The sequence below is a fragment of the Salarias fasciatus genome, chromosome 15, assembly GCF_902148845.1.
Source record: "Salarias fasciatus chromosome 15, fSalaFa1.1, whole genome shotgun sequence".
In the NCBI taxonomy this organism is placed as follows: domain Eukaryota; kingdom Metazoa; phylum Chordata; class Actinopteri; order Blenniiformes; family Blenniidae; genus Salarias; species Salarias fasciatus.
The window spans coordinates 22,456,141-22,478,237 of NC_043759.1; the positions used below are offsets into that span (position 1 = coordinate 22,456,141).

Genomic DNA, 22,097 nt, shown 5'->3' on the forward strand with positions numbered 1-22,097 from the left:
GAAGGAGGGGAGCAGGAGGAAAAGGCTCCTATACGCAGAATGCAGCGATGCCCTCGGGGGCTGACGGGAATATTCATGGTACCGCTTGTTTCAAGTTTGTTGATTTAGCCAGTATTTGATTTTTCCTCTTTGCTCTTCATTCCTCGGCAGTGTTTTAAACTCCGCTTGTATTTGTTTGAGAAATTTCTGTCATTACCTCTTTACCCCTAAGTAAGGCCCTCATTGTGATTATGACGCTGCAGGAATCCAAAGGCCGATTACACTGCATTGCTTTTTCGGTGGGCTTTAATATTTATATGTGTACTTATTTTTGTAGATGTAGCTGTAAAAAAAGCAAGAACGAGAGGTAAAATATACAAAAAATAACAGTTTGAACCACATAGACATGCACATCAGTAATTGATCACGATTTGAAACTACAACACAGGTCAAAATCTGATCAAGTTTTTGTTGATTTTTAATTTCTTACTTGAATTTTTTTAGTCTACACTAGAAAATTGTGCATATTATATTATATTATATTATATTATATTATATTATATTATATTATATTATGCTTTCATAACAATCCATGACAATGGAAGTAATTTTTGTGAACCACATTTCATGTGGACATTCAGATTACAATATAGAATTATAATAATCTTTATGTAAAGTACTTTTGCTCATATCCATTTGAATCAGATTTGTGTATTCACATCCAAAATTTTATTCTATCCCTTTAGATTATGATCTTATTGGATTCCAGAACGTCATGAACATACTCTGGATTCATTTCTCAATATTAAAATAGTGTTACTGTCTATAGAATAAAATAGAAATATGTTTTTAAACCCAGAGGGAAATTATTGAAAGCTATTGCTGCCCTATATTGTTTCTTGTCTAATTTTGCACAATTATTTTTTCATATTTTTTTTTTATTTTCTGATTTGTTGTTTCCATTTGGTCATTAATTTCTAAAGAAATCCTCCTCAACCAGTAGAAGATTTGTAAAACAGCTGCTCACCCCCCCACTCCCTCCCTGCCTGCCTGCCTGCCTGCTTGTGTTTCACATAAAAGAAACTTTCAAAGAGAGGATCAGGTGGCTTTCTTTGCCTCAGTAGGCACAGCACTGAGAGTAAAAAGTCATCTGACAGCCACACTTCTCACAGTCTGGTTGGTGGGTGGAGGTTGAATTCAGCCCCATCCTGGAGGACAGTTCCCCATTTAGCCTTATTGATGATTATGCGGGTAGGTGGAGTGACACAGACTTTAAAAACATCCGTTGCTAACAAGTGGAAATGGGTTAAATGGTTTCTGCTTCAACGACAGAGTGGAAAACGATCCACTTGCAGAGCACCACTTGGCTGAACTGGCTGAAGACTCCGTGGAGATATCACAGCTACACACACATCCAGAAGGCAGGGTTGACCACAAATCCAGCATGATGTGACTGTTGGATGAACCTCCCAGGCTCCACGCTCATGTGCTAAATGCCACATCACGGACTGGAACCGCTCTAATCACTGCATTGTGTAGCTGTGTGGACGACTTCTAAATGCCCTTTCCCTTCTCCTCCTCACTCCCCAAGCTGTTGACTCTCAGGGCGGGAGGGAACGTATGGCGCTTATTACAGCTAATGGATCATAAATTGAAACTGAAAGTTCTATAAAGAAGTTCCATTCATATGCACGCACGTATACACACACACACACACACACACACACACACACGCCGTTCTCGTTGAGATTTCTTTCCAAAGTCTCCGACCTCAGTATTCCTCACTCATTATGCCCGGCCACCGCCTGGTTTGAGGTCATCTTTTATGAATTACTGGTCTAAATTTACAGTCTAATAAGTTTTTGAGCGTTTATGTGATACTCTGCCCCGCGTGTCCTCCACGGCGGAGTGCAAAAAATAGGAGCCAACCTCTGGAGTTTGTACTTAATGGACTGCCGCTATCTGCCAGTTACTCTCTGAGCTGCTGCTGCTGCTGGTGGGGGTGGTGGTGGTGGTGAGGTCCCCTCAGTGGAGGAAGAACTGGAGGCTAATAGCTGTTTTTTGGTTGTGCGCAAATGACGTATTTATTCTTTTTTATTACCAAGTACACACACACACACACACACACACACACACACACACGCTACTCTAATTTCCTTTGACAGTGTAAAAACATGTTAATTTTTTGTCTTATCCATTAATGTGAGAGTGTTTGACCATTGTCCATTCACACATAATCAGCCTGGATTGGCCCCTGATAGAGGATGAATGCTGAGTTCTGTGAGTTTTCGGGTTATTTTTGTCCTCATGGTGCACGAGAGCCTGTAAAATAGCCGGTGAAGAGCAGGATCCTCCGCTGAAGAGTCACGGCGCTCCTGATCCCTCAACCACATCAGATTAAATGTGTCACCATGAATAATTACAAATCAACCGTGCTCATTATGGCAATTCAGCAAATTTCCCTCTTCACATCTCACCACTGCTCATTAATGTTTCAGATGCAGCATGCAGCAGACAAAGCGTTCAACACAGTACCGGAGAACACACACACTCACACACACATATATATATACAAATGTACGGTAAGCACGGATCACTGAGCTCTGCCGGTTGGTCTAATGATGATTTCACGAACACAATGAAATAATCGAGATGGACCTTTTGAGATTTCACAGCAGCTCTTTATTGTTTGCATTTTTTTTTTTCCAAGGCTTTGTTCGTTGTTGTTTCTTTTGCTTGTTTCTCCTTGGCTGGTATCCTGAGTGTAAATTAGCTCCTTTATATGCCGACTCTCACACAGACTCCCACATGGACACTTAAATAAACCGCTACAGCCATCATCATCATCAACCATCATCCCTGTGGTTCTCCACTCACCTGAGTAACAGATGTGTGGAATGTGCTGTCTGTGATTCTAAGCCTCAAATCCCAAAGTCCAAAGAGCGTGCTTCGCTTTAAACCCCCTCCACACCTCCGTGCACGCACACGCTGTTGTGGCGCACCCACCTGGGCAGTCCATCTGGAGCAGCCTCTGGTGTAACGCAACAGTCCCACGGTCCTCACCAGCCATAACTGGTCAGACACATACGCACAAACACGCACGCTCATGCAGATTCCAGAAATAGACGTTTGGAGTGACGGCCTGCAGGGCGAAGCTGACCACTGTACCATACAGCCAGCTGTCCCATAGGAATTGGCATTTACTTTGATAGGCCCACACACACACACACACATACACACACACACACACACACGAACCACTTCGGCTCCCATATGTTGGATCATTGGGGATTAAAGGACAAGAAAAAAAACAGCTCCTCCGACTATGAACATGAGCCTCTTCAGTTTTTTTTTTGTGCCATGGAAAAGAGCATGCTTCCTGTTTCAGTGGTGACATTTTAAGATCAACTCACAGTGTTTCTAAATTGAAGGAGAGATGAACGATGCTCATGACGCTGCTTTGAAAACAAATTCATTCTGATGAGAAACAGTTAGAAATCTGGCACAGTGGTTCTTCAGAAATTGCTAAGAGATAAGTGATCCCGGTTTTTTTTTTTGTTTGTTTGTTTGTGTGTTTTTGAGCGGTGGTAGTGAGTCACTGCGGACTGTAGTGTGTCTTTAGTTTTTATTCTAGCTTCCAGTTGTCTCAGGGCTTGTCTTTTTTGGAATAGGATATCAAATGTAACTCGGAGCAAGTTTTAGGGCCACAACAGCTCTGCTACCGAGTCCAAGTCGTTCTGCTGTTCTTGTGGATAAAATGTCAGCTAATATTTTTAAGTATTCTGGAAGTGCTAGAACGTCATTATTGCAGTTCTGTAATAGTTAGTGGCGCCCGGAGCTTCAATCCCATCATGTCTAGCACTTAGTCATCCTTCCTTGTTAGACTGAAGCAAGACTAGATACTAATGTGACATCAGCCGACTTCCAACCATCCGTGGTGTAGTCCAGGGTCAGCCTAAAGAAGGCAAAAATCAAGAGTGTACCCACTTTTCCTTGGACCAATACACCACTGCGTCGTATCCCTTAACACACTCTGTCCGTGAGCTGACGTGTCCTTGAGCAAGACAGTGATCCCCAAATCTGTAAGACTGCTGAAGTGGTGAAAAATCCTCCATGTGAATTAATTCCATTGAACCTTTCGGTGAGCACTTCATGAGCTAAACGTCTATTACAGGTTGAATATGACGAACGATGGACAAGGGGAGGCTGATGAATGCTTCGCTTTGACTCGAACATGAGTCGGTGTTAATCAGAGCCGCGCTCATGGCTATCGCACAGCCTTAACCACAAGGTTCTTCTTCCAGCTGTGATGACAAAAGGCTCCTAACTTTGCCAAGGTGGTTATTTTGATCCGACCAGCCATTGTTCTGTTTTCAGTCTCAAGTGAGCTCTGCAATTTTTCCCCGAGTCTAATCAAGGTGTTTCCGTGCGTACATCCGTCCCAGATTTTCATCATCATCTTGCTTTTATTTTGCTACTGTGATTTATAGTATTTTTAGAAGCTGCTGACAAACAGCATTGTCTTGGCGAAGAATGCATCAGAAATGAAAAGTATTTCTTCAGAGAAATGAGCAGATGACGTAAATGGACAGAAAACTCGAAAGATTTCTTCGACTTTTGACTTTAGTCTGACTGGCAATCCAAGTTCAAATTAAAGACGCTTTAACATAGAGGAAGACTTAAATGCGTCTTTTTTCCTCTCTTGTGTAAGCAATGCTCCATCCTCGAAATTGAGAAAGCAGCCTGAAGTTGTTGATGTAATGTCTTTCACACAATGGAAATAGGGCAGCGAAGTCCATGAGGTGTTCGGTTGTGTGTTATCCAACTAGCAGTAAGCCTTCTGGCGCTTGTTCCTCTCTCCTTCGCATTTTGAAGGGTCCCGGGGGAGAGAGAGAGAGAGCTGGGTGAAACGGAGAAGGGAGTCGGTGGCAGCAGGAGGGGAGCGGGAGACAAAGGGGATGCTTTTAGAGCGCCAGGCCAAGCAAAGAACCCTTTCTCTCTTTGATAAAGCAGAATAGAGGGAGATGGAGAGTGAGTGTGACATCGGGAAAGAGGTGGGAGGGAAAAAGAGAGCGACGACGGGAGACACTCAGGGGTGCAGCGCTTAAAAACCAGGTGGATTTACGAGGCCAAGCGTTTGGAAAGAACTGTCTTCACAGCTCCTGCACCTTTAAGATATCAAATGAAATGTCACACCAGCCCAACTTGGGTGTCTTCCACACCTGAGTCTGAGGTTTTTTTTCTTTGTGGGTCTTATTCCTGTTCATGTTCTCCCTCATTCCTGCCTGCACACTCATCCTTTCAGCGCGGTGATTTATCCCTTCATCTCCAGAGTGTCATTGAGGGGGGCCGTTTGGCTCTCCAGACTAATAACCGTCGCTGAGATGGAGAGGGGATAATGTTATTGACTTCCCTGCTAGACAACAGCTGGAGGTGTGTGTGTGTGTGTGTGTGTGTGTGTGTGTGTGCACATGCACATTATCCATATGTGTATACATGTAGGAAAAGTTGCAAGATTTGGGAAAAAAAGCAACTAAGAAGCAACTAAAAACCCCATTTTTAGGCAAACAAACCTTACATTTCTCCATAAAATTAATTCAGAATGTTACCAATAGCAGTGCACTTCATCAACACACAGAGTCTATTTTAAGACTCCAGTACCTCTGAGATTCCTCATGCACATTTTGCAGTGTCCTAACTTTTGTGGGATTGTGCGGTCCAGATTACGGAAGGTGCCGTTTGCGGGTCAGCATAATGAGATCCACACAGTACTACGAGTATTGCATCATCCTCCGCCGCGCACGTTCCCGCGTGCACGTGCTCGTTGTTGCAGCTGCACCACGAGGAACAGCTTAATCATTTTCATTCAGCAGACGGCCCAACAGACAGCGCTGCTGCTCTAACAAGCTTGGATTAGCATAGTTATAGTAAGTGTGGGCAGACCTTGCTCCACAAATAGTAAATACCACTTTCTTCAATGACGATAATTCAGCATTTACCTCCGCGTGTTCAGGAACATCTGATTTGATAGCGGTCGAACAGGATCTGGATCGGCAGCTGGCATTGTGTTTCATAAAACACACACACAGACACACACATACCTTCCCTTATGTTCCCATGCAGGAGCGTAAAACACAAAAGTTTAGTAGAAGAAGACTGATGTTCCAGATGACTTTGTGATTCGGCCCCCTGCCTCTCCATGCAGAGCCGGTGGATCTCTGCTAATTTTAGACAGCTGAAAGGAGGCAGTGGAATGGAGCCGCTCGGTTTGGTTCAGCCAAGCCCAGCCTGGGAAGTGACGATGAGGTTTAAACTCTCCCCCCGTCCATCCCCCGAAGCACACTTTTAGGAGGAAAATCCACGTGTCGGGGGGGATTCCAGGAAGAAAGGAGAGGACGGTGGCAAGGAGAGGGGCTGGAAAATGGCAGCATTCAGAGGGAAAATGTAGGCACGCGGTGGCCGGGCGTCAGGGTTTGCTTCCACGTGATCGAGGCCGTGAGTGTGACCGGGTTCACGCTCATTTGAAAGCTAAGATTAGTGTGACTGCCGCCTGCATGAGCCAAGATTACTGCTGGCCCTGTTTGTGCTCAGGTGTGGGTATCCTTTTCATTCATGTGCCAGTTTGCGGCCCATGCATCATTTACACTGAATCCAAGCCTATTATCCATTAAAGTAGAAGAAGAAGAAAGTTTACAACCAACAATGTGGGTTAAGGTTAAAGAGAAAGCTGGAAAAGGTGAGGGTAATCCATCGTTACTCTTATCTTGTCGCGGATGCCTGCACACACAGTCCTACACGCACGCAGTGAGAGTCACATATTGTTTTGGCTACAGGCTACAACTGGTTCCAGCTGGATTTAAAGCCACAGAAGTATTTTCTTCCCCTTCTCTTCATTCTGTTAAGCTCAGCGTGGAAGATGTTATTCCTGCCTCTCCTCTCTGATCCCAAAAAATAATCATTGCATTGTATCCGGCGTACCTAGATTTTCATAGGAGACGGGGTGGTTTTCATCCTCTGACTCATCTTTTATCCAATTCCTTACGGTGCAGCTCATTTCACAGTGCCTAAATAGACTGTAGTCTGCCCAAAATCATAGTCCGCCTCTTCAAAAGTCCACTGGCCGTATTTGGCCCGTGAGATGAGGTCATAGTTCACGCCTGAAGGGGGTGCTTGTCATTAACCACCTCTGGCACCCGGCTCTTTCCCCTGCCATCTCGATTATATTGGCTTGGAGGGCTCTTTCACGGTGAGTCATGTTTATTTCATTGTCCCTTTTATGGCACCGCTGTTCCCCTTTTAACCCCTCGACTCCCTGCATGCAGCTAAATGTTCCGGCGGTACACAGGAGACTAGGTTATAGAGGTAATAAATATTAGATGGCCTCAGCTTCGACTAGGAATGTGCGCTAATCTGTTTCAAGTGCCGGTGAGGGACTCCGGCTCCCTCCCACTCATTAGTTTATGATTTCTGCCAGGAATTGTGTTGCATTATTTGAAATCAGGGAAAAACGCAATGTGCAAAAATCGGAAATAAGAGCAGTCACAGGGTCAACTTGAATTTTGTTTGACACCCCCCACCCGACCCACACTTTTTTATCATAGCTTGAGTCAGGTGAAGCCAGAAGGAAGGTGAAAGATCTTACCTTTTCATTGTAAGTGCGATATGATCATGATGAGTTGCTTTAATTGTTCTTTTACCAATTTTCTCTTTTTTTTCTTCACATTTTGTCACATTAACTCCTGGACTCCTGTTTTTAAGGTCACATTTTGTTCTTTAATTCATAGCTGACACCATTTGGCATGTTTACCATAAACTATTAAATCTCTAAGATCAAGAATATAAAAAAAAACATACAGCTTTATCAGCATATACTGTGACAATGGACCACATGAACATCTGATCACAAACAAGATGTTTGAGTTTGTGACACATTTTTTAACATTCACAGTTAAAGGTGCTCTTTAACGTTGAAAACATGCCATGAAATTAGAAATGATTCCATCAGTCTGGTCATAAGAGGGTTAAAACGGGTGAAATGTATTTTGGTGTAAGCCTCTTCAAATGAACATGGTGTTCCCTGATAACAACGTGGTCTGGAGGGCAGTGTATGTAGGGAAACAAAATGTTTGTCTGTTTTGTACTAGTTCATCTGAAAGGCATTTTTCTGGTGTGATTTTTTTTTTTTCTGTGTGTTTGTGCGGTTATCTTGGGCATTGGTTTTCTTTTTTTCCCATCGCAGAAATATTTTACTGGTATTAAATGGAGTGAGAAATTACATATTTATTCATCCATCCGTCTTCTATTCCACTCCATCCAATTCAGGACCGCTGGAGCCGATCCAAGACTGGATGAAGGCCGAGGACATCACAGGGCAGATACACGCTCACTCCCATGATGCAGTTCAGGCCCCATTTACAAGACAGTGTCTTCAAGTTAATATGCAGAACTTTTGTTCCGTCTTTGGTGACCGTTTGCATGACAACAGTGCTCGTAGCCACAGGAAACACAAACTTTCATGAAACCTGCGTTGTGAAATTTTTCTGAACTGAAAAAAATCGACATCAAACACCCAGAGGAAAGTATGAAAAACACCAGTCAGTAATGCTCAAACTCAAAAGAGGATTGGTGGAGGGATGAACAGATGAATGAAAAGGGAGGATGGACAGATGGCTGGACGGATGCATGACTGGACGATACCTTGATGTTCCTCAAATCGTCTGGGAACAGGAGTTTCCACACTCGCTCAGAGCAGTTCACCCAGGTCTGATCTTGTGGCTGTTTCGGGAGCTGGTCTGTGTGTTTACTGTTTCGTTTTATTGTAGCGGCACATGTAGACTGAAACACATTTGGGAGGTGTGTGAAACCGCTGAAGGACCTTCACATCAACCTCACATTGGTAATTACATGCGTGCACGTTAGGTTCCCTCTCACATTTCCCAGGTGACGGCACAGATTTAGTAAGTGTGTCAACATAAGCAGTAAACACATCGGAGGGTTTCTGTAATTCATGGTCTGAGCTGCTCATACAATGCCTGTGAAGCGTTCCCAGGTTTTTGAAGTGTCCGGTATGCATGAAAATCCCTTCGTATATGTGCAAATGGGAGAAGTGGCAGCCCTTTAAAGGACTTGTTAATAGTTTTTTTTTTTTGCCGATGCTCCTCCTGCCAAGTGTGGGCGGAGAGCATCAAAATAGCACGCTGACGCTACGTCAAGCTCCGCTGCAAAGTGGGTGATAAAAGTAATACGACATATCCTTCAACTGAAACGCTCCTCTTATTAAGTGAATGAAATCATTTAATTGGACCCGTTGGAGAGAGGGGGGGCGATGTTTGTTGGTACAGGCTCGGCCCGGAACAGCATATGTCACTGAAAGTAATGATAAGAGCAGCACGCGGCTTCATGCTCCACGGCTCTATCCACAGGCAGCGTGAGAACTGACAGAGACCGATGTGGCGAGGTGGAGGCACGGCCGGCTTCTGACAGCAGAGATAATAGCCAATCAGGCAACGCCACTCTGGATGATTGACAGGCTCTGGGGAAGGGCCCGCCTGCCTGTAACCCTCAGCGCGAACATGTATATACACACACGTATGCTAACACACAAGGCTTTGAAATCGCTGGCAGGTTGCTTGAAAGCCCGGGGGCAACTCACGCAGGTTTAACTAACACAGAGCACAAATGCGCGCGTTGGTTAAGTAAATAAATGATTCGATTCATCAGAAAGGAGTTAATTTTATTCCGAAGCATATTGTGTGTCAGGAGGAGAATGAAAACAAATAAGAAGCCACACGGATTCAGAAGTGATGCAAGTCTATCAAGGCCGCGCTCGGCGGAACGGCGGAGAGAATGTGAAACCGACGCGGCGCTCCGTGCCGTCACTTTGCATCTCGACCCGGGATGACAGCTGCCATCCTGATGCAACAGTCGGCATTCAGGAGACACACTGTCAAAGATGGTTTGATTGTTGAAGGAAATAATACAGACTACAGATGACTCCACAGTATTGTAATCCACAGTTAAAAAGGAAAGGGGGGGGAGGGGGCACTTTAACATTTATGAATGTTACAACAATGATAACTGAAAACTGAAAAAACAAACAAAATATGGTAAAAAAAAAAAAAAAAAAAAAGTGAGTTTGAACTCCATTCATGATCAGTGACACACTGCTGGAGGATTTTGGCTTTTATTTAGAGGTTGGTGAGGCTGATATGATGAAAAGGGTCACTGTGGTTTCCTGGTTTGAGGCAGGTTTTTTATATTCTTCGACCGTTTGGTACGCTGGCCTATGAGTAAGGCACTCAGAGGAGCTCCAATTTCTCTCTCTCTCAGAAACGAAGCAATTAGACTTTGTTCATTGAAGGTCATCATCGCCACATGTCTGGGGTAGAGCTTCATGGTCGTTGTGGGGAAGCTGGATTATTCATGCACACAGACTGTGCAGATCAACACCAATTAGACTTACATGCATATTAATTTACACCATTGAAATAAAATGTGTTCTTCCAAGAGGACCTTATTAACCTAGATCCAAATATTTACCCAAAAAAAATTAAAGTTTTTTTCTCTCAAAATTCGTCCTTGGTAAAATATTTTCTGTGATGGCAGAAACCTTCATCTATCTCATGGGATGCGTGTTGTTTTCATAGATGGATCACCATGAACTGCAGTTATTCCCTTTTTTAAAAGTAATTGGAAAAGCGTCATGTAATTCTATGCAAACACACACACTCCCACACACATCATAAAATGTATTTTATCTCAAAAGCAGAAGTCAAGTCTATTAACCCTAAACCTAATAATGCCATACATCTTCACATTAAGGGGTCATGAAGCCTTATTTATCCACTGCAAACATAATTTGCACAACAGGCCATTTTGTAATGTTTATTTTGTTTACATTTTACGTAATTCTAATCAGTCAGCAAACGTTTACCATTCACAATGTGGCCATTGCACTCATACATCAAGAAGTATGTTGTACTTTGCTGTTAATTTGTTAAGATAAGTAGTCAAAAAAATCTTTTGCTGGAATATTGACTGCAACCATCCATCCTTCCATCCTCGTCTTTACCTGCTTTATCCAAATCAGGGTCAGAGAAGCTGAATCTTTGGCTCATTTATGCTCTTCCTACACATTGTGTAATGGTGTAAATACCACTGCCTGTATAGCTCTGTGGTATTGAAGCCACCAGAGGGCAAATTAACATCCTGTCGAATTACCAAGCAGAAGAGTAGCAACAGTAGCCCTGCAGTTACTGATGCACTGCTCTGTTGGTCCGTATCTCTTCATATCCATATGCACATGGAAACTGTGCATGGTCTAATCTAATTTTGCTTTTCTAAATCAATGTCTTCTTTGACATTTTTTTTATCACTGGTGTTTTAGCAGGCCGGATTGGAGCCTCTTGCAGGCCGGTTTTGGTCCACGGGCCTTATGTTTGACACCCCTGCTTTACTAGATAATACTGCGAACCACAAAATCTCCCTAATATAAGTGCCATTTCCTCAATAGTATGCCAAGGTCAGTTCAAAGTCACCACCCAGCTTTTTGTGATTCCTCGTTGACGTATTGAAAAAGCTGCTCGCCTCTCCTTGTTTTCTCCCACCTAACGTCAGCGTTGAATGTTTTTTCCCCCCCTGAAGTCCTTCCCACTGGAGAAATTCTGCTTGCAAACATCACTTCTGCTCTTAACTGTACGGCATTAGAAATGCAGCCCCCACCGCCTTCCCTTTGCAAACTCATCCTCAGCCCCCATCCTTCCACACTCCGGCATTCGCTCCGCACAATTGCCTCAGTTGATGGGATTGGACCTCAGGCGCCTGCCCCCATTCTTCAGACACCCTGCATATCCCTCCATCGTTCACTCCCGCCATTCACACCGCCGCCGCCGCCGCCTCCTCCCCCTCCTCCCCCTCCTCCCCCTCCTCCCCCTCCACTCCCCGCTGTCACTCTGAACCTCATCGCTCACTCTGTGGAGACCATCAGCAGCCAATAAGGAGCTCCGCTGGCATACACACACACACACACACACACACACACACACACACACAGGAAAACACATTGAAGGTGACAGTGACGGGCTTGTCACAGCCAGTGGCCTGCGGGACGCCTTCGGCCATGTCCATACTAATGCAAATAAATTAGAAAATGACGCTTAGCTGTCCATACTCTTCCAGACGTCAACAGATCATTGTCTCTCGTGTACCGTTTAGGTTGGAACTACCACTGCAGGCACTGCCTTCCCGCACTCTCCGGGAGTGTGTTTTCTGCAGTATCAGAGAATGTTGAATACTATTATCACAGAAAAATAGAAAATTTGTTAGAATAACTGAGTCATGTCCACATATTTGATATGAATCCAGTTTTAGGGCAATTTTATGATCCGTTTCAATATTTTACCAAGTGCTATTTGTTTGGTTTTCAGTACTCTGTGTTCCAACTTTCTTCCCTGAAGGCCACATACATACAAAGACACAAAGGGTCAGGCTGCTCCACAGAGGTGCGGCACACTGCATTACTTCTACAGAATCAGAGCTGGCGGTATCATTCACACGAAGGCATATTTTGCTTGCGATCTGCTGGTGTCCCAATTAAAAATGAAAGACGGGTTGGCCAGGGTCGACTGGAGCCAATTTGGCATCTATACATTTCCTAATCGCACCTGCAGATGCAGAACAACACTTCAGAATTCCTTTGATAAGCTAGAAGCTAAGAATTTACCAAACCAAATTGTCAATTTTGTCCTTTTTAGATAAAAACAATTTGATGCTGCCACAAGATCAGCGTATACAGGAGGATGAAAACAAAACTAAATGGTGATAAAATGGGGGAAAAAGACACTATTTACATGCAGTGTGGTGATTTGACCAGTGGGATTTTAAAAACCTTTTTTTGTGGGGGGAATTTTTCAAATTTAATCTTGTGGGACTCCATTGGAGGGAATGAAAAAAGCCTCAGTGTAGAATTGCTTCTAAATCTTTGGTGATCAAAGGCCCATAACTCGATGAAATCATGTGTATGTCTCCATATCTAATGTTTAAAAGTTTCCAGACTGAGTCTGTCTATTCAGTAGCATGCAGGAACTTTCCATCATCATGCTGATAACATGGATGGTGATAAGATAAAGTGTGTGTGTGTGGGGGGGTATTGTAAATCTAAGAGGTACATGAGAGGCATTGCCCCCTGAGGTTAATTAAAATCTGCACAGAGAACCAAAGTGTTGAACTTTAGGACAAAACACATTGAGTTGTGCTGTGAATTCGCCGGGTTTAGCCTGTGCTCATCAGCAGCCCATCGGACACCACAATCATCTTGATTACCCCACTCTCTGTGCGAGTCTACTTTAATAAAACTGCTGGTCCATTGAGGGTAATGGCTTCAGTGCTCCAGACTTATCTTGTCGCCTATAGTGCGGTGGCTGACCACTCCGCTTCGCCCGTATGTACAATGCTATCTTGTCAACCGTAATGAGTCACACTCGCTGTCTAGTGGCTCCCTGCAGCACTTACCACAGCTTCGACAATTTAAGCTTTATATACTTTGTGAATATCACCAAAAACATCTCCCGGAGTGGGATGTTTTGTTCCATTAGGAGGCCTAACAAGTGTGTGTGAGGGGGGCTGGGCGGTGTACTATCAGGTGCAGTAATAAGGAATCAGGAGCCGGAGCGACAGCTCCTCAATGCTCGTCCCTTACACACAGTGTCACTTCGTTTCTCTGGAGAGCCACTGGAAGTGCCTCTCTCTCTTCTTCTCCTCCCTTTCTACCACTCTCTCGCCCCTTCACTCCGTCTCCCAAACTGCCGTCTTTTGTTTTCCTTCATTCTGTCCTCCATCTCTCTTTTTTTTGCTTCATGTTTATCTTGATGTCTCTACTTTTCGTCACCCTTCCCAGCTCGGCCCGCGCGTGCAGACATCAGACGCAGCGCCGGGCGGGGTCGTCCGCCGCGGCGTCGCAAGGTTACGCGAGACGGGAAAAGAAGTGTCAGAGTGACAATTCGCTTTAACCTCTCAGATATGCCGTGTGACATCTTCAAAGCTGTCACGCAGGGGACACATTCAGCGCGGCTTGCTTACAGTTCTCTCACCGGGAGATAAATCTTTTCATGTGCAGCGTTTTCAGAGCAAACATCGCTACTTTCTGTGTCCTGATTGAGTTTGATTATTGCGTACAGAACAATGTCGGTAATTGGCTGGTGAAACGTTACCGCAGAACATTCTCTATCCGGTCTCCCTCCGACATAAGCCTGTCTGACAGTGCCGCCTGCCTTTGAAGAGAGACATCACCCGCGATGCTCCAAATTTGTTTGACATGTGATGGCTCACCATTGAGCTTAAAGCCCGCACCCAGTTGCGTAGTTAGCATTAGCTCCCCTCCCAGAGACGCGGCAAAGGACACTGTTCTTTTTTGGCTTCATTGGGCAAACTGCACCGCTTTAACTGTTATCGGATGATGCTATTTTCTCTCTTTGGAGAGGGAGGAGGAGAGAGAGAGAGAGAGAGAGAGCGGACGAGACAGAGAGTCAAAGAGGCAGCATGTGAAGACGCATGCATTTTCAGCTTCTTCTTCTTCTTTTTGTTTTTTTTTTAAATGCATTGAATGGCACGGCACTGCAACCTTGAATGACTTCCCCTCCTGAGGGCAAACTCGCAAGCAGCATTAGCTAAAAGCAGATCTTAGCTTTCTATGTTTAGGTCTTGAACTCCGGGCCTGTTTATTTTGTAAATACGGTGCAAACATTCATTTGATGTGTTGGATGTCATCGCGGATTGAGTTCACTCCGCCGGAGAAGTCTCCTTGGGACGGCCACCCGTGCTCGTCGGCCTGCTAGCTTCCTCACGCGCTTTGAAGCCGACATGCTTGGCGGCTGTTCAGACGTAGCATCTCCAGCTCGGCCTCAGAGCTCAGCCATGATCACCACAATGCCTCCAGTCTCCAATCCTGCCATTAAACCCGTCTGATTTCCTCTTGTGCGTTCAAAGTCTTTCGATGGGGGTCAGCAGCTCGGCGTCCTGCAGGCGTCCGAAGGTTGCAGACCGGCGCTCGGAGAGGTGACGCTTCTTTCTGCTCAAAGGCCCCCGAGGTCAGACAGGAGAGAAAGTTCAGGCAGCGTGGGTGTGTGTGTGTGTGTGTGTGTGTGTGTGTGTGTGTGTGTGTGTGTGTGTGTGTGTGTGTGTGTGTGTGTGTGCGCAGAGAGAGGCAGCGGAAGAGAAAGGGAGATGGTAATGAAGGAGCTAATTGCTTCCAGTGGATTTTGAAATCGAACCCCAGCCCCCAGTGCATGGGCTGGGCAGCACACAAATGGAATATTGATGACTAGGGCGAAAATAAGGGAAAATGACCCCGCTATATGATCGATATGGAAGCCACAGATCTGTGCAGAACATGTCTCAACAGGCAATACATTTCCCCTGGTTTTTATGGATCCGTATACACTTACCACAGGTTTAATATTGCTGAAGTGCACAAATATTACATTATATCAATTTGCGCTCTCAATTATTCATAGCAGCAATGTTACATCGACAGGTTTTTAAAGCTCCAATGCAACTTTTCAATTACATCATTATAATTAATACCCAAGAAACCTACAGAATGGTGATCTGTTACTTAGTATTTAATGAGAGAATATGACCGATAGTTATGGCTGAAGATCATTTGGACATTGGAGATTATAGGGTAAAGAACTGGAGGCTTTGTCTTTGTAGTTTTAGAATTTATTGATGTTATTGACGTTTGATAGCAAAAATAGCACAAAAAAATGGCGGAGTTGGTTCTGTTAGTTATTTCTGTAATGACGCACACATACACATGCACAGAGAACGACAGACTTTAGCAGTGGTGAGTATAATTTCATCACTAAAAAGTAGCAGTAATGCAGATATTTCAGCTACATGTTGAGCTCATTAGATATGTTGACTCTGTTTTCTTTCATCAATGATATTGGGCTGAATGACTTTGAGGATTTTACCATTCCTGGAGTTGTGTTTCTTCTGTACTGTGCTACTGTTTGAGAATGGCCGAAGGAAGCAAATGAAACTTGTTTCAGCTGTTCCACATGTGACGAGGCAGATCTCTGAACTCTCTGTGCCTGTTTTTTTCTTCTTTTTTTTTTTTCCTTGCAATTTGATCAGCGTTTGTCAAGATAAGCAATCTCATTAATACGTGGGGGAAGTTGCCATAGCAATAACCTTTCTACCTCGGCTCGGATCAGCACAGACAAGATCAAGTGTCTGGAATCGGTTTGAAATATTACAGTTCTTAAGCGCTGCAACACAGACGAGGTCTTTATTCCAAAATATTTTCCACTTCAGTAAATCAGATGTTTAAGATCTCCTGATTACCTTCGTTATAAAACTCACTGCCCATTTTTTGGGAAATGGAAAAGAGGTAACAGTTCTATAAGTAATGCTTCTAACCGCATCTTTCCATCAAAGGGCTTCCAAGGCGAGAAATGACAGAGAGCTCACCACTGAAACTTATGTGTCTTTTTTCCTCCATAATTTATTCACATTCCAACTAATTCACAATCTCTCTCCGACTCTTCACATCCACATGTGGACTGAAGCCATCTGAGGGCGGGTGGAGAGTGCCGTGTTATCGCCGCTCGGCGGACAGAGAAATCAATATTTTATTCGTCATCTCAGAGTTTTAGAAAATCACACCAGGCGGAGCTGATGGCACTGACATGACAGTTACTGCTTTTCTTTCAGCAATTACCCCGCTGTCATTTTAGTGTCCGCACGCCATTGTGCAAAAAAGCAAGATTGTGCGCGGGACAGTCCGATCGGCCGGCTTCTCCTGCGTGCGAACGGCTGTGAAGCGTCTTACATGAGATGCATGAAATCAGCGGAGATGCAGGGGTTTTTTTATTCTCCGATTTATATTCATCTGTTTCTCTGTGTTGTGGTTTCTCAGTGATAATAATGGGTTTCTATTTATTCCCCTGGCACATGGATGAGGGCTTGTACAGGTCCTTTGTTGCCTCCCCAAACTATTTCCTCTTGTCTCTGTGTTGTGGGAAGGCGTGAGCTCGACGCCGAGGGGGGAGATTTCACCAGAACCACATCACACCACAACCTCTGCCTACTTTCCATTTATTTCACTCTCAGCATTCTCCTCATCCTCCCTCCTCTCTTTGTGTCTCCCTGCCAGTTCCACAACTCTGCTCCCTCATGTTTACATATCGCCTGATCCAAAACAGCAAGATGAAACTTTACAGCTTGCAGCTCTCCGTTCTCCCTCTTTGTCTCTCTCTCTCTCTCTTCTCATTTCTATTCTTCCCTGCATGTGCTATTTCTTCTTTCACTCGTGGCTATCATGACTCATTTTGTGAGCGTGCAGAGGAGAAGGCAGGACACAGAGGAAAAGAAACGACACGCCGAGGAGGGTTTGGTTGGCAGGTAATGGCTCGGTGTTACCAAGTGCAACAGCAGTGAGTTGGGCTGGAATGTTTTCAGTGTGTTCGTTGGAGCTGACGCTCAGATACACACACTTTTTTTACCACACTTTCACGACCAGGTCGAATAAGGTAATATCTCTCACATGAAGCGGGCAGATGTAATGTAAATGGATCTCAGATATATCGTATATCTTTTCAAATGCTTCAGCAGCTTAACAGTGCTTTACAATGTTAATGACATTTATCCATTCGCAAACGCCGATGGAGACGGCCGCCATGTAAGGTGCAAGCAGTTTTGGGGTTCAAAGTGATGCTCAAGGACACTTCAACAAGAGGACAGACGGAAAATGGAAAATCGAATATTTCAGCTACATCAGAGTTGTGAAACATAAGGCCTGTGGCCCAAACTTGATCTGCAAGGGATTCCAATCCTTTCTGCCAAAGCAACAATCATAGAGTGAAAAGTTAAAAGAAAACTGATTTTTTTTGACAAATTTCTGACGAGTAGTGGACACAACACAACTCTGAGACCCGAGCTGTGATATCGGTGAGGCTGTAATGAAAGCTAGCAACCTTGTTGCTCTCAAGCTAGCATTTGCCTCAACGCCCTGCTGTGAGTTTGTAATAACATGCATAATGCAACAGCTAGAGGGGAAGATGGTTCAGCATTTGACTGAATTTTATACCAGAAGGTTTGATTGAAATTGGCGTTATGTTGTGATTGCAGCCATTTTCAGTCGTAATTGTTTGGTTTTGCAAAAATATCATTTTTGCCATGTATACTCTGCACCACAACCAAGGAAAACTTTGAATTTTAAAATTAAAGGGTACTATGATACTATTTTATCAGTGCAATTACACTCAAGATGAAACTGGGCTGTATTGGGCCCCTGATTTAAAATGTGTTTGGCATCCCTGAAGTAGATTTTTTTCTTTATAATAGACTTCATAACTCAGGATGGCAACAGTGAGCGTTTCTACACAGATGTTCAGTATCTATAATGCGCACACAGCTGTGTTTGTTGCAGTCCAGTCAATATTAACAGTGAAATACTGGAACGCTGGATCTGGCACTCTGTCAACACTGTTTACACGAGACACCCGCCACCCCTCCACACAGCTCCTTTGATAAAGTTGTCACGGACACTTTTAGTAGCTTTGATCAGGAGTGATCTGAGACTCGATGCTCTCTCCATGAATCAGATGATGGACACATTTTTTAAACAGCACACAATCTAATCGCTACCATTTTTCTTGTATCTGCTTTGTGTCTTCACTTTCCTTCACATGAGGGAAACATAGTGGCTTAGAGATGGTTTTGAATGTGTAAGCTGAAGTCGGCGAGGTTTGGGGTTGTCTGCAGGCTCGCCAGGTTTGGTCCGACCGAAACAATCTCTGGTCTATTTTATCCACCGTGAGTCATTGCTGGATCTATAAATGTTTCCAGCTGAACTCTGGCTCGCAGGAATGAAACAGACTGTTTGAGAACAATTGATAAAGAAAGTGTTGATTCACTTTTATTCCAACTCTGGAGGCGTTTGGCTTAAGTATGAATGCAGCTGAAAGCAAAGACTTCTCAGTGGGCCAAACTTGAGGCCCGTCAGTAATCAACAGGCTTATCTGTGTTGTTGTGTGTAACAAAGGAGTTCTGGCCGACGTTTTGATTACTTTCCACATTTTAAAGAGCGGCGCTTGAGTTCTCAGCTGGTGAAAACGCTGTCCTAATATAAGTGTGTTTAGCCTTGCTGTGCAGACTCTGAAAGCGAGCCGGGTTTATTTATAGAGCTCCATTCAGACACACAGTAATTCAAAGTGTTTCACAGAAACCTCGAAATACATTCAAATAAAGCCTTGAAGCAACATTAAAACTGCACTTTAAACCAATGAAAATAGATGGCTGTTTAAAACATTTGAACAAATGCATTTTAAAAAGCAAATTAAAAAACAAATATATATATATATATATATATATATATATATATATATATATATATATATATATATATATATATATATATATATATATACACACACATACACATACGTATATATATAAAGATACAGAAGTTTCACAGCTTCTGAGGTGAGATAGAGTTTGTTTGGTCGAGTATTTTTCTGATTTGGCGAGGAAAACTGGAGCTGTTATAGTGGATAAAACCATAAATTCCACTCATAATCATCCTATGTGATTATTTCACATCAGATGTTACAAGGCTTTGTACAGTATTGTCCTTGCTTTCCACCGTTCAAGTTCTTTGTATCTCCTCATATGCTTTGTCGGATAATGGCATCAGAAAACTCAGTTTTATAAAGAAAGGAGTGAAAACATGTAGAAATGGGAGCGAGCCCATCGTTAATAGATTCATTTAGACACAACTCTACCAGTAAGTGCCGATAATTCCATCACCTGTTCGCCTGAGCCGCGCTCTCCTCCACTCTCTCTCCTCCCAGCGCTTTTCCCCTCCCACCCCTCCATCTTTCCGTCCATCCCTGACCTCCCTCTCGCTCTGCGTCTCCAGCTGTCTCACCTTACCCTCTGCGTCGATGTAAAAAATGGGTTCAGGAAGTCACTTTGCAACACCGGAGTGATATAAAACTGTAAAATCAGACTAAGTTTGATTTATGTGCACCATTAGCGGGGAATAGTGTTCCATCATAAGTAGTCTGTCTGTCTAGAGGCTGCACGGGAAACCTAAACCCACGGTCATGCAGGCAGGATTTTATGATCTCAGCTGAATGATGGGATTATGGTAGCTGTAATTATGGCGAGCAGTGTATTGTATGTGCGTGTTGGACGTGACCTTCTCCGCAGCGTGCTCCAGTTCTCGTGTTTACCGAGGCTGCTTCTTGATTGATGCGAGGACCAACCGGGACGCTTGTTTTGTGATTTGCAGACGTTATGGTGTAACCGAGACCGAATGACCGACCGCGCATTCAAGCCAACTGAACGAATGATAGTTTAAACCTAAGTGTATCACTGCGCGTTGGATGGTTAATGGCGCCTTAACGTGACCTTTCCAATTGTGTTCTTCTTCCTTTCCAGCGAGGGAGGAGAACGTGGCCACCTTCCGCGGTTCGGAGTACTTCTGCTACGACCTGTCGCAGAACCCCATCCAGAGCAGCAGCGACGAGATCACGCTGTCCTTCAAGACCTGGCAGCGCAACGGGCTCCTCCTCCACACGGGCAAGTCGGCGGACTACGTCAACCTGGCGCTCAAGGATGGGGCCGTGTCCCTCGTCATCAACCTGGGCTCCGGGGCCTTCGAGGCCATCGTGGAGCCAGTCAATGGGAAATTCAATGACAACGCCTGGCACGACATCAAAGTGACGCGGAACCTGAGACAGGTAATCGGGGGTAGCAGTGACGGACGGAGTTTCGAGATAGGCTTTTTTTTTTTTTTTTAACTTGTTTTGTTTTTGCTTTTGATAAGCCGCTTCCGAGAGCTTTGGAGAGGGCATTAAGAATGTCATCTTGTTCTGATTGGTTCTCATTTCCATCACTAAAGTTCAGAAACATTATATAGACTGATGCCATTGTATTTTTTTTTGGTTGACCTTTCGGTGACATGAACTCTTCTTTGATTTATCGTCATTGTTTGATTTCTCTCCTGCTGAATGTACAGTTGTTGAAACAGGGCAAAGCAGTTGGGCAGCATGTGAATGGTAGCTTATTGAGGACTTGTTCCAGGTACTGTCTTCTCTCCTGTTTATTGGCGAATCGCACCTGAGTTTCCTGCGTCCTGAAAGTGAAGTTATCTGATGGTTCTCCTTTGCTTCACGCCCCTCTAAGCTGATGCTCCGTCCTCGCTCTCAGAACCCATTTTTATGCCTGCGTAGAATATAGACTTTCACTTTAAAGCCGGGCACAGAGTGTTTGTCTTTGAGCCGTCCATTAATGCAGTATTTATAGCACGGATGATCAGCATGCCTTTTAAAGACAGAGATACATTTCCATCAAATGGGCATCTGTTCAGCACAAGTGGAATTTGCTACTCGACAGATACTGTTTGCTGTTTTCCTTAATGTAATTTCAAATTAACCTGCATTGCTTTGAGCTTTAACTGTGTGAACCACCGCTACGTGAAAGGAGGGCTGTAGGAAGACAGAGGAATAATCTGTGTGGAAGTAGCAGCAGAACGCGGTTGTTCATTGTCTCGCTCGACCTTAAGTTGGCCATCAAGGTGAGGCAGCATTTAGGGTCTCTCTCTCTCTCTCAGAGCGGCACAACAAGTAAGTGTCGATTTCCTGACCCTCCCTGACAGCGAGCGTTTGTCCCACAGGTCAGTAAATAGTTGTAGCAAGAAATCCCAACAGGATGAGACACAGTTTAGAGGGTTAGAAGCTAAGAGCCAGGAGCTGCTTGCCCGCTTTCTTCTCTCTTTCTCTCTCTCTCTCTCTCTCTCTCTCTCTCTCTCTCTCTCCAAATCTGTCTTTCACTCTCATTTTCTTTCCTCTTTGAAGGCCCACGTTTTTTAAGGTGAAGGTGAAAAAAAACACCACAGGTTTTGTTGGAATGGAAGCCATCCTACACAAATTTTTATCTGACAGTCCCTCGTCTTACGGTACCCGCCTTGGTCTTTTGTTTATTTCTCGCCGGACTCTGATGTGGAAAATTTGGCTAGGATGGCACAATGGCTCTTTATTACCTCTGCCAGCTTCTGACAAATCGTGTAGTGTTTATTCACCACGCCACTAACTCATCCATGAAAAAAAAAA

General features: G+C 44.2%; 1 protein-coding gene across 1 annotated transcript in view; it reads left to right on the forward strand.

Moving 5' to 3' along the window:
* nrxn3b (neurexin 3b) overlaps nt 1-22,097 on the forward strand; it is a 322,512-nt gene that overhangs the window by 66,182 nt on the left and 234,233 nt on the right. The window contains exon 6 of the mRNA XM_030109917.1: nt 20,425-20,726. Coding sequence (XP_029965777.1) covers nt 20,425-20,726 — 302 coding nt within the window. The remainder of the gene's footprint in view (nt 1-20,424; nt 20,727-22,097) is intronic.